Here is a 13189-nt window from a genome sequence, read left to right as displayed (position 1 = left end):
GCCCATTGACCTTCCTCTGGGGCTTTGTGACGAGTGTTGTGTTCCAACGTGATACAGCTGACACTGGAAAAACTGAGACAACGCATTATAAATGCAGCTGCGCTAATCATCCCACAAATGTTATGGAACACTTGGCAGAAGGTTGAGTACTTTTTAGATGTCTTCAGGGTAGCTCGAGGCGCACATATCGAGTTGCACTGACCATTCTCCGAAACTCGGAGAGTTTTTACGTCAAATTATGCAAAAAGTTATGTTATAAAACCATTATTTATACTTTAAATTAGCACTTATTTCTCAATACATCTAAGCGGGACACGGTGTATAACCTTGGACCAAAGTAGGTACTATGGCTAAGAGTTGTCCTTGTGAAACACTTTGGTTCCTCTAGGTCTAGTCGTATAAAATCGGATCTTTTAGTTCCCTATTTATGATGATACAATTGGAATTTATTGCGACTTTTGTGTATGAAGTTTAATAAGGCAATATAATAAATTTGTTTAATTTTCAGAACATTAAAATCAGTGAACAAAAGCTCGGATGAGTAATCAATTGGCTTAGTAAGGCATATTTTAATTATTCTTTTCTGAATAAGTATTTGTGGAGTGACAGTAGAATTACAAACATTTCCCCACCCTAAAATTCCATACTGGAGATTGGATTGAAATAAAGCTAAATAAATCAGATGTTAAATATTAACATATCTTCTTCTATCCTCTCTTTCATTTTTTCCCCTCTTTTTTCGTCTAATTTTTTGTTCCTTTTCACCATTTCATTTTCTTCTTTGTAATAATAATAATAATAATAATAATAATAATAATAATAATAATAATAATAATAATAATAATAATAATAATAATAATAATAATAATAATAATATTATTATTATTATTATTATTATTATTATTATGTCTACAGATTATACACCGTTTAATACTGCTCCCTTTCCACAGTTTTATTTGATCTGCATTTCTTCATCTTATATTTCTCTTTACTTACTTATGACTTTTAAGGAACCCTGATATTCATTGTCGCCCTCACATAAGCCCGTCAACGGTCTCTAACTTGAGAAAGATTAATCCAGTCTCTACAATCATATCGCACCTCCTTCAAATCCATTTTAATATTATCCTCCTATTCTTATATTTCTCTTTATTTTATTTCATTCTTTTATTTGGTTATTTAACGACGCATCAACTGCTAGGTTATTTAGCGTCGGTGAATTGGTGATAGCGAGATGGTATTTGGCGAGATGAGGTCGAGGATTCGCCATAGATTACCTGGCATTCACCTTACGGTTGGGAAAAACCTCGTAAAAACCCAACCAGGTAATCAGCCCAAGCGGGGATCGAACCCGTGCCCGAGCGTAACTTCAGACCGGCAGGCAAGCATCTTAACCGACTAAGCCACGCCGGTGGCTATTTCTCTTCATTATCATTATTATTATTATTAAATTATTATTATTATTATTATTACTATTAAATTATTATTATTACTATTAAATTATTATTATTACTATTAAATTATTATTATTATTATTATTATTATTATTATTATTATTATTATTATTATTATTATTATTAATTTAGCTTTGCTTTTTTTATTCGTCACGTTAGTTTCCTTCTATTTACCACAAACTTATTTCTGTATTGCTCTTCATAATGTAATCGCAAAAGAAATCAATTTTTTTTTTCGATAAATTTAATTTCCAGAGACAGTGGCACGTACCAAGTCTCACAATCCCTGAGTAATTACATACATTGAGAATGGATGTCAGCACTATCATTAGTAGGCCTAATGTTAATAGCGCACAGGTAAAGAGACGCTTGAACTGTCGCATCACGGTCTGCGGTTCCGACCTTGCTGCGTGCAATCACGATTATCCTTGAGAAAGCTTCACACTTTCATTAATGAACATAACGAAACTGATCTAATCTCGGAGATGAGTGACGAGTTGTAGCAGAGCTGCCAACCAAACAATTAAAAACACATCAATGATGACTTAAAATTATAATATTATTTAGTAATACTGAACCCATTTTGGCGTTCTCTGGAACAAGAACTTAGGTATAATATCTTAAATTTTAAATACAGAGTATCACATATTTTAGATCTGGTTTAACAGCATTGTGCAGAACAACCTTCAAATGTTTCTAGAGGGCACTGTGCTTGTTAGAGGGACATAATATTTTGCCAGGAGGGAGATGTGTTATTAAGGATTCAATATACACGAGAAAAGGAAAAACAACATAACGTACGTTAAGTTGTTATTTCAGGGAACGCGAAAGCCTCAATTATTTTTTATTTAATTTAAAAAAAACATGGATTTGGAATAAGACACTGAAAGTGATTTTTTTTAAATTTTAATGAAGTACAAGTTCCCAGGACTCATATTCGATCATGGACGATGAAGTTTAAGGACAACCAAAATTTATAACATGGCTTCTTTTTTTTGGGAGAAAAGCAAAATGTAATGACCCTTTCACTGCTACTCATCCTAGTTTATCACTCTGATTTGGATGCAATACTAATAAATTCCGTCCTCCAGGTTCTTAGCTTAGAAATATAACTCAAATAGCTAAGTTTACAGTTAGCTGGTAAAGTCTAAGTTACTACTTTCTAAAATATTACAAACAGTTCGTGGAAATATATTTTTTCAGTAGATTATGCTATCTGTATACTTGTCTATCCATCCATACATTTACAAACGTTTCCTTTCGCTGTTGGGGGATTTTCTTTGTAATCAATAATACTTCAATTATTTAGGTTGCGATATAATATAATTTTATAAACAAGATAATGACATCCACTACAAATTGTACCGATATCAAGCTATATCGGAAACAATTGAAAACAACTGACACAAAATACACAAAAAAGAAACTCAAGAAGTTTTATGAAGTAATCACATCTATTTTATTGCATGGAAGTGAATCTTAGGTACTACGTAAAAATACGAAGCTCATATTTCAGCCACAGAAATGAAATTTTTTTGAGTAATTTAAAAATTCATATTACGATATCTTATTAGAAATTAGAATTACGGAAGAACTAAACATATACTCAATAGCAGATAAATTAATTGAAAAAAAGGGAAATGGACAGATCATTTAACAGGAATGGAAGATGAAAGAATTCCTAAATTATCAATGGTTATAGATCTTCCGGTAAACATGATCCGGAAAGATCCTGGAAGAGATAGATATGAAATCGTATCGGAAACAATATTAATAGTTACGTTCTAGATATTGTATATAATAATTTATTATAGCTTAAAGACAGTAGAACAGGTTTAGCGTGGCTGAGATTGGAGGCATGGAAAGATAATAAAATTGTCAACGAAGAAGGAGAGCGCCTTTGTCCACTGTGCAGAGAAAAGTGGCTCCTATAGACATATTTTATTGCAGTGTGTCGAATTGGAACATGTACGGAGAAAATATCTACCACCCTCGATGCTAAATCAGAATAGGAGTTCGCTTGTTTGTCTTAACCTCATGGGGAATAGAGAATACGGACAAAAGACTGGATTGTTCCTCTTGAAGGCGAGACAAATGAGAACTTCAGCTGTTGAAGTTTGTGATACGAACTGACGAAGGGATAATGGTATCTATCCAATTATACACTTTTATGTCTGTTTTAGGTTAGGATATAGGCCTATTAAATAATGTGTTTTGTTGTGCCATTTTTATTTTAATATGTGTGTTCTTTTAGAGACTGGTTGGATATAATCATAGGCGAGGGGGTGAAACCTACAAAGTATGACTTGTTTTAGGTACAAAGCACGTACGGTCAGAAGACCCGTGCATTGGATTTTAGAGAAAATTATGATAATATAACATCTGTATGTATTATATTACTCAATAAATCCATCTATCTATCTACTGACTAACCTTCCTCAGGTCTGATAAATTGTGTAGCTCTCGATTTCATATTGTCCCAACAAAGATCACTGCCTCTTCCTCCAAACATAGAGTCCAACGAAGAAGAGAGCGCCTTTGTCCACTGTGCAGAGAAAAGGACTCCTATAGGCTAGAAATATTAATCTGCACTCCTTTACTACAGTCGCTGATGCTCTACAGCAACCGTCATTATCACAGTGCACCCTCGGGCTACTGTCTATTACCCGCGGATAAGAGACTGCACTATGTTGCATTCATGGCTGCTGGCGGGTATGCTCTCTACCTCTTCCTGCTGCACGACAGGGCATATTACGATGCACTGCTTACCCGTTACCCATTTTAGCGAGTGCTTACGACGACTACTCTACAGTCTGTACTTATGATCTCTGGGTGGTCGGTGTTCTGATTATTATACATTTTCAGGATCGTTATTTTTTAGATGGTGAAGCCCTAAAAATAATAACAAAGTACTTCTTTTTTCAAATATATAATATACTGCACTTTAATATTATGTTCATTTATGATAGAAGAAATTTATAGCCTTTTGCGGGAAATGAGTTGTTAATAAATAATATGGTAGACAATACCTTAAAAAAACATGAACATTTATATAAAATGTTTGATCACGGATAGCGGTCCAGCAATGTGGGAGAACTTCATTAATAAATTTACGAACCTCCCAATTAAAATGAAGTGCTCGCGCCTTCTTAATAGAAAATTAAATCGTGCATGGTAATAATTATTATCTAGTTGTGTGAATAAACAATTTCGTAACGTGAAGGTAGGAAGCCCAGTAGTTACTACCGTCTTTGTAAAGAAGAAAGGTTCATACACCTTTCGCTGAAAAATAGCGTAGAAAACTTTTTTCTAATTGGATATTTTACGATACTTTGATTGTCTAGCGTCTGAATGAGATGAAGGTGATAATTCCACGAAATGAGTCCAAGGCCCAACACTGAAACTTACCGAACATCTGCTCTTAATGGTTTAAGGGAAAACCCCGGAAAAACCGCAACCAGGTAACTTGTCGCAGCCAGGATTTCACGATCGGGTATGCTGTTACTCCACCACAAAACTTAAGCCATTGGTGAATTCTGTTCATGCTTTATAATTAGTTGTGGTATATCTTTAACCCTGATCCGTACGTTACTTTAACGATTCAATTTTACTTTTTTTTAAATTGATTAGTTTACGACGCTTTATCAACTGCTGTGGTTATCTAGCTTTTGAATGAAATGGAGATGATAATGCCAGCGACCCAGGCTCCAACATCGAAAGTTACCCAGCATTTGTTCTGAATGGATTGAGGAAAAGCCCCGGAAAAACCTGAACCAGGTAATTTGTTCCAACCAGGATTAAAAAAAAAAATAGTTGGGAAATGAAACGATTATTTTCCATTTGCGATGCGTTACCTATACTCTATCTAGCGAAAGAATCAAGTGATATAAACTATAGAATATCAATAGATCTGTTCACATGGCAACAAACAAAATATTCACTGCCAATTCAGAGATCTCAAGACCAAGTGCGTAAGTCTATATTACTTTATTCTTTCGTTGGATAGACTTTAGGTATCGGCACCGATAATAAACACTTAGAGAAACAAATGACATATGATATGTGACAGTTGAACTTTTGTAACATCTGGTAAAAACCACAGATAATAAGTATGCATACTTACTTACTTACTTACTTATGGCTTTTAAAGAACCCGGAGGTTCATTGCCGCCCTCACATAAACCCGCCATCGGTCCCTATCCTGAGCAAGATTAATCCAGTTCCTACCATCATATCCCACCTCCCTCAAATTAATTTTAATATTATCCTCCCATCTACGTCTCGGCCTCCCTATAGGTCTTATTCCCTCCGGCCTCCCAACTAACACTCTGTATGCATTTCTGGATTCGCCCATACGTGCTACATGCCATGCCCATCTCAAATGTCTGGATTTAATGTTCCTAATTATGTCAGATGAAGAATACAATGTGTGCAGTTCTGTGTTGTGTAACTTTCTCCATTCTCCTGTAACTTCATCCCTCTTAGCCCCAAATATTTTCGTAAGCACCTTATTCTCAAACACCCTTAATCTCTGTTCCTCTCTCGAAGTAAGAGTCCAAGTTTCACAACCATACAGAACAACTGGTAATATAACTGTTTTATAAATTCTAACTTTCAGATTTTTTGACAGCAGACTAGATGACAAAAGCTTCTCAACCGAATAATAACAGGCATGTTCAATATTTATTCTGCGTTAAATTTAATAAGTATGCATGATTATATTATTTTTATTTTCGTTTATTTTATTTGTTTGTCTAATGGCTAGTACATGATATTTACTATCATTGATTGAGGGAAAAACAAGAAAATGGTGGACAAAACTACGGATTAAGTAGTTAAAAACATTCGGGCTCTGGCTTCCCAGTAGCGGTCGACTTCCGTGGAGGATTTCAGAGCAGGGCATTTTGCAAGATGTTGTCTGTTCATGTCTTCCTGTTCATGACACAAAATGCAGGATGCTGATGGAAGGATGCCAAGACGATTGAGGTGTTTACCCAGGATGTCATGTTCAGTGTTAAGACGAAAGCTTGCAACTGCTAGTCTTCTGGGTTCAGGAGGTATACCCTTCAGTAAGACATAGACATAGGACATAGGACATAGTAAGACATAGACGTAGGTGAGACATAGACCTACTTCCACGTGGTGCACCCTGGACAACGCTTTGCGGCAAAATGGTCTATAATAAGGCAAAGAGAATGAGAAAGCTAACAAATTGTCCTTTTAAGGATTATTTTCGTTTAAAATAGATGAATTTTCTTTTAATAGCACTATATTTAAACTAAATAATAATAAAAGTAATAATAATATAAATATTCTTCTGTTTGGAGATCATGCTCTTTGGCTTGTACCTCACTCTTCCGATAATCTGGGTTAATATTAGACATTTGCATATAACGCGAATTCCTGGTTAAACTGTCGTCATTAAGGTAAAACATGACAAAATTAAAACAGGTAATAAAAACTCAGTCTTTGTTGAAGAAAGATAAATCTCGACTTCTTTTTCGGGAATCAAACCTGACCATGAATGACAAGACTAGATGAAGTGAGCTTTAGGTGCTATTTAGCGTTAGGTTGCCTCCCCATTCGTACTCTAGTACGTTTATATCTTTTTATGCTCGACCATGCCGAAATGTAATTATACACCTGGTAGCAGACCTTTAATGCATGTCATTAAAGTACACCTACTCATTAAAGGTCAGGTCTTTCAGCCAATGACGACTCAGGTTACAACTGTTCAGCCAATGACAGGTCAGCTTTCTACCGTTATAAAACCGCAAGTATCGATTATTCTCGGATATGCAATCGAAAGAGAATTAGCGAAAAGTCACGGAGGCTGGAAATCCAATACTGTCGCAGAAGGTTATGTTCTGATACTATAATAATTAGCGTTAATTGTAAATAATATTCAAATAAATTCAATTTGTCATCTCGTTTTTCAATGTCTAATTTTATTTCAATGTTATCACTGTAGGTTCTTATGGCCTAGCAAGGTCAATGTGCACATCTGTTCCTCGGAAAAAATCAATACTCTCGCGTCTGCGCACATCTCACAACATACGGGACATTGCTCCAGGTCAGATACAATAAAATTAATAATATCAAGTTAGAAATATGGTCGAGCATAAAAAGTCGTATGAAACTCGCCTATAATGGTAATTAAGAAGCTCTTATGAAAATTATGAAACTCGCTTGCGCTCGTTTCATAATTATCCATACTCACTTCTTAATTACCTTCATTATAGGCTCGTTGCATAATGTACTATTTCGGCACTTTATATTAAAAATTCGGTGGGACGGCAATTCACGGAATGAAATAAGTGGCTAATACGCTTAGAGCTCGCAAAGATATTAAATTGGTCTCGATAGCTTTAAAAAACATGAGATGACGGGTACTTTACAGACACATTATTGTCTCAACTTCCCCCCTGTCAATCAAGTAGAAGTGACGTAGGATATCTTAAAAGCTATTAATTGAAAAGTAATTGCATATAGGCATCCTGCATAGGCATGAATAAAAATAAAAATAAAAAAGAAAGCAACAAAGAATGCTTGAACCATTCGAACTCGAATAATATCCTCCTTTGGTGAAAAGTCATTACGTTGACCGAGCTACGGCTGGACTTAACAAGTATTCAATGATATTTATGGAGGATGGAGGAAATTTAAGTTTTATGAAATAGGCCTACTTCTGTAATGTCCATCATATAGGCCTATCGATACATGTCAAGGTGTGAAGATCCTCCTTGTGCCACTTTTTCTGTATGTTGATGGATTTGTGTCCTGAAACGGTGTTTTACGACCTTCACGAGGCTTCAAGCCGGTTACAAATTATATAAGGCGTCGTTATCTGTGGCGGAAAGCAACCGACCTGCTACCGAAAAGCCTTTGGAATAGTGTGTGCGCGCTGAGCTCTGTGAATGAACAAACATTTGCGCGTTATAATGGTGAACATTTTTCTCCAAAACAATTGAAATAAAACATGGATACGAGAGGTATGTAACACATTTTAATACAATAATATGTGAAGTTTATCGTTTCCTAAATGTTATAGATTACTTCTTTTGTGTCTGTTAGTGAATTCGCAGTAATTTTACATACAATTTTTCATACAAAGCAGTTGCAGGATTTAAAGATTTTGTTTAGACGGACGTACAAGTTTTCATTGAGAAAAGTGAAGAGGGTGGCTTCAAATGACACAAAATAAAGTACATCTATTGGACGTTTTCTACAAAATGCTCGAATTATTCCCTTCTTTCTGTCTCTTTATGTTTAACCCTTTCTCCATTTCTGCTTTTCTTTACACCTGTTTCGGTATGTAGTTTCCTTTCTCTCTCTCTCTCTCTCTCTCTCTCTCTCTCTCTCTCTTTTTCTGTGTCTGTTATTTCGGACCAGACGTCTTCCTAGCCTATCTACTTGTATTTCTCTGGTATCGTACCGTTGCTTCTATTTGTATTCTTTCTGTATGTTCCTGTATCTACTTATCGGTTTCTATCTATTTGTCTTTGCGTATTCCTGTCTACATGTTTCTATCCCTGTCTGCTTATGTGTGTCAATTTATGTTTTTGCCTATTTCTGTCTGCTATTACTTTTACCTCTATTTGTCTATCTTTTCCTGTCACTGTCTGTTCCTATCTATTTCTGTATTTGCCTATTTTCCTATAACGTTTTCTGTCTGAGTCTTTTGTAACTCTGTTTCTGTTCGTGATTGTTTAAAATTATCTCTGTTTCTGTCCGTGTCTGTTTATATTTCTGTTTTTGTTCATGTCTGTTTATATCTCAGTTTCTGTCCGTGTCTGTTTATGTCTGTTTCTGTCCCTGTCTGTTTATATCTGTGTTCCTATCCATGTCTGTTTATAAATAATATCAGTTTCTGTCCCCGTCTGTTTATATCTCTGTTTCTGTCAATATCTGCTTATCTCTCCGTTTCTCTTCCTGTATGTCTGTACCTGTTTCTGTCCCTGTCTGTTTATATCCCTGTTTCTGTCCCCGTCTGTTTATATCTCTGTTTCTGTCAGTATCTGCTTATCTCTCCGTTTCTCTTCCTGTATGTTTGTACCTGTTTCTGTCCCTGTCTGTTTATATCTCTGTTTCTGTCCCCGTCTGTTTATATCTCCGTTTCTGTCCCTGTCTGTTTATATCTCTGTTTCTGTCCCCGTCTGTTTATATCTCTGTTTCTGTCCCCGTCTGTTTATATCTCTGTTTCTGTCAATATCTGCTTATCTCTCTGTTTCTCTTCCTGTATGTTTATACCTGTTTCTGTCTGTGTCTATTTATATCTCTGTTTCTGTCCCGTCTCTTTATACCTATGTTTCTGTCCCTGTCTATTTTATCTGTTTCTGTTCCTGTCTGTTTATGTTTATGTTTATGTTTCTATCCCCGTCTGTTTATGTATGTGTTTCTATACGTTTTGTCTGTTTTTGTACCCATCTACCATTCTTAGTCACTGTCTGTGTATTTATGTCCCTGTCTCTGTCTCTTGTCTGTCTGTTTCTGTCTGCATCTTTGTTTCTCTAGCTCTGTCCCTGTCCATTTCTATTCTCTCTAGCTGAGCTTCTCGCTGTTCCTCAAGGCCTAGTCACATCTGTGGGACTGGAGACTTCTTACCAAGTGATCATACAGTTCATACCCGTAATAATTTCAGATTTTTATTTGTAGACAAAGCAGTGGTGAAATAGTTTTACTCTGAAATGTTTGCCTTCAACTGGCATTCTCAATTTTATTCACAATTCTTTCGTACATCTCTATAGAAGTTTAAAAGAATGTCAAATTACATTCTGCCATGACTATTAGCTAATGCCAACTGAAAAGTGTTTTTATTAATATGTAGGTAAACTGTCATATGGACCGATTTGGTCTAGGCGTAGTGGGAATCATGTTCCGAGACTGCCCGGACTTGAGCTTGAATCTTGCTTGAAAATATATTAACAGGGCAAGTAAAGATCTGTTTTTGGGCCACAAACAATTAATAATTAATTGATAATATATTGTATATAAGCACATGAGATTATCTCGAAAATATTGTCACTGTTATTTTACTGATCTATGTGAGTAATGCCAAACACATCTGCATAACATTATTTTTAAATAGGTATAGGCCTATTGTAATACCGCCCAATGAATAAAATTGTAATAAACTCCTCCGAGTAGGTTATGTATATATGTGAACTCCTCTTGTGTATAAAAATAAACTCGTTTACATTATTGAGTGTATTGCATATGACATAAGTACTTCCATGGAGATCAACATCGAGTAACTGCTAAGAAATCGTTCCACCAAATCTTTTAATTTTTACTATTAATGTAGGTCAAATATAGACTTTATCTGTAAAAGAAAATTACTGGAGACTATTATTTTCTTAATTTTTTTCAAATAAATACATTCATTTTCTATATAATATAGGCCTACTTTGAAGGTTCTACAATGAATTGACAAGACATGCCATATGCAAGGGAAAATTACTGTGTACAGAGAGACAGAAAAACGGGATACCAAAAAATCGCTTTTGATATATTCCTATCAGGGATGGTGAAAACGTTTAATTCCGCAATATCTCGAAATCGAAGTTTTGAAATATAACAATATTTTCTGTTTATACTTCGTGTAATGAGAAATAAAGCGGATAATATTCCGCACAATGAGAGTTAATCTCACCTCAATTGCAATCGAATGCAAATCAAAGTGACTGGTAAATACTCAACAGAAAGGTCAGTGAGTTTCATGACTCTTTAATAAACATTTAAGCTATTGTGTCGCAGTTGTGGAATCACAATGTTAACATTCTAGATAACAGTAAGTTTGTTTAGAACACGAGTCGTGGCGTGTGAGAACAGTTCACGGACTTGCGATTACAATTTAAAAAGTGAAAGCGCAAATGATTAACAAACTGCGATATGCATATTGAAACTTTCCGTTGTTATCGACATTTAATTCTACATAATGAACGTGAGTGGAGCAATGGATGAAAGTTGATTCACATGTTGAAATACATTTCAATAACGTTTCTTGATTTGTGAAGGGAAACGTTTAAAAATACAGTTAATTGTGTAGAAATTTTTGCGCTTGTCAATTTAATAAACCTAGTACGCCTTCAAAGTTTTTAAAAATGTTTCCCTCAATTTTACTTCTTATCAGACTCTTCCCTCATCTATCCTGTATTTCGCTCCAATTTCCCATCCTCCCCTCTCTTTGTTCCTTATTTCCATTATTCCATCCAGAAAATCCTCTCCATTTTTTGTGTTCATCCACCCACACACACATTTACTTATTTATTTCAAGATGCAAACATCTATGAACACATACATGTCATACGTCCACTCACACACTCGCTCAGTCAGTCAGTCAGTCAGTCAGTCAGTCAGTCAGTCAGTCAGTCAGTCAGTCAGTCAGTCAGTCAGTCAGTCAGTCAGTCAGTCAGTCAGTCAGTCAGTCAAGTCAAGTCAGGTCAGGTCAGGTCAGGTCAGGTCAGGTCAGGTCAGGTCAGTCAGGTCAGTCAGTCAGTTTCTCCTTTTTCTTTCCGTCTAAAGGCGAAGGCCACTAAAACAGGATTTAGGTAGTATGAAAGACCTATTGTGAGCCCATAAGCTATAGTAGAAATCATCCCAGGAGATTGCACTAGGTGACCAAGTTCACGACACTGCTGGTTCGATTTCCTGGATCTCCTCGGGACACACGTGTTTCCCTAGGTATCGATGCCTGATATGTCTTATGCTCGTTCAGTCCAGAAGAATGTGATGCGATGTTTCAACGACATCCCACATTTCCTCCTACAAGGCGGGTCATCTGTAAAGCGCAATACGTATAGGTGTTTATTCAGATAGCAGTGTTAGTTAAGAGGTAGGACTGGGAGTTGTTTAGTTAAGTCAGGTCTTAGTTCCCCAATAAGGAGTTTGCCCTGTCTCATAGCTGGTGTAGTTCAGGCTCCCAGTATGCCCATTATTATTTATCTTTAAGAGCCCGTTTAATTTACTCACTCACTCACTCACTCACTCACTCACTCACTCACTCACTCACTCACTCACTCGGCCATTCATCTTTATTTTTCATACTTAGTTATTCATTTCCTTTCTCCTTCCTTCATTTTGCTTTTCTACCTTGTTTCCAACCTTCAATCTGTTCATTGTACGAATTATAAATATGACTAGGCCTATGGTGATGTCTAGGCTTGTAATGTTGGGGACCGATTACAAATATTGACTGTATCATGGTACACAGGTCGGAGACGTGAGCTAGTACAAGGACAGCTCTAAAAGTAAATATAAGCTACACAGCATTACAAAGATATATTTTTACGTACCTTTTCTTTATATTCAGAAGAATTATCATAGAATTATTCGTGGGTTTGAGTTTCCTCCTTTGCTTTCTTGTGCTATAACGCCTCTGTATACAATATCGTTTGTCACCTCGTATGTTCATATTACATAATTTACATGTAACGTTCCCGTCATTCACTTCAAAACACTCACCAAATTCCGCTGCAAAAATATGCGCCTGAGAACTTCAACCTTCGGCATTATTATTCAGCAGGTACACTGTTTACGCATGCTACGGTAGTGAATGGCGAACGGAGTATTCAGCAGGTACACTGTTTATGCATGCTGAAGTACTGACTGGTGAACGGATAGTAAACTTGAAACCACCGTAATGCACCCTATCGGTCCCCAACATTACAAGCCTAGAGATGACAAAAAGGTATTTCAATATTATCATGAAAATAGAAGTTTTTAGCATTCCTCAT

The 13189-nt window shown here is 35.9% G+C and overlaps 1 protein-coding gene across 4 annotated transcripts in view; it reads left to right on the top strand.

Moving 5' to 3' along the window:
* The window catches only part of LOC138703095 (aminopeptidase N-like), a 147038-nt gene that overhangs the window by 66118 nt on the left and 67731 nt on the right, over nt 1-13189 (top strand). Inside the window, exon 1 of one of the 4 annotated variants that reach the window (XM_069830691.1) lies at nt 8308-8446. The exons of the other annotated variants lie outside the window; for them this stretch is intronic. Within the exon in view, the coding sequence (XP_069686792.1) occupies nt 8434-8446 (13 nt within the window). The 5' untranslated portion in view covers nt 8308-8433. Of the gene's footprint in view, nt 1-8307; nt 8447-13189 lie in introns of those variants that run through there. 4 annotated transcript variants of the gene reach the window in all.

Source organism: Periplaneta americana, chromosome 1 (assembly GCF_040183065.1).
Source record: "Periplaneta americana isolate PAMFEO1 chromosome 1, P.americana_PAMFEO1_priV1, whole genome shotgun sequence".
NCBI lineage: Eukaryota > Metazoa > Arthropoda > Insecta > Blattodea > Blattidae > Periplaneta > Periplaneta americana.
Note: the sequence above shows the minus strand (reverse complement) of the source record. Positions and strands in the feature narration are given on the sequence as shown.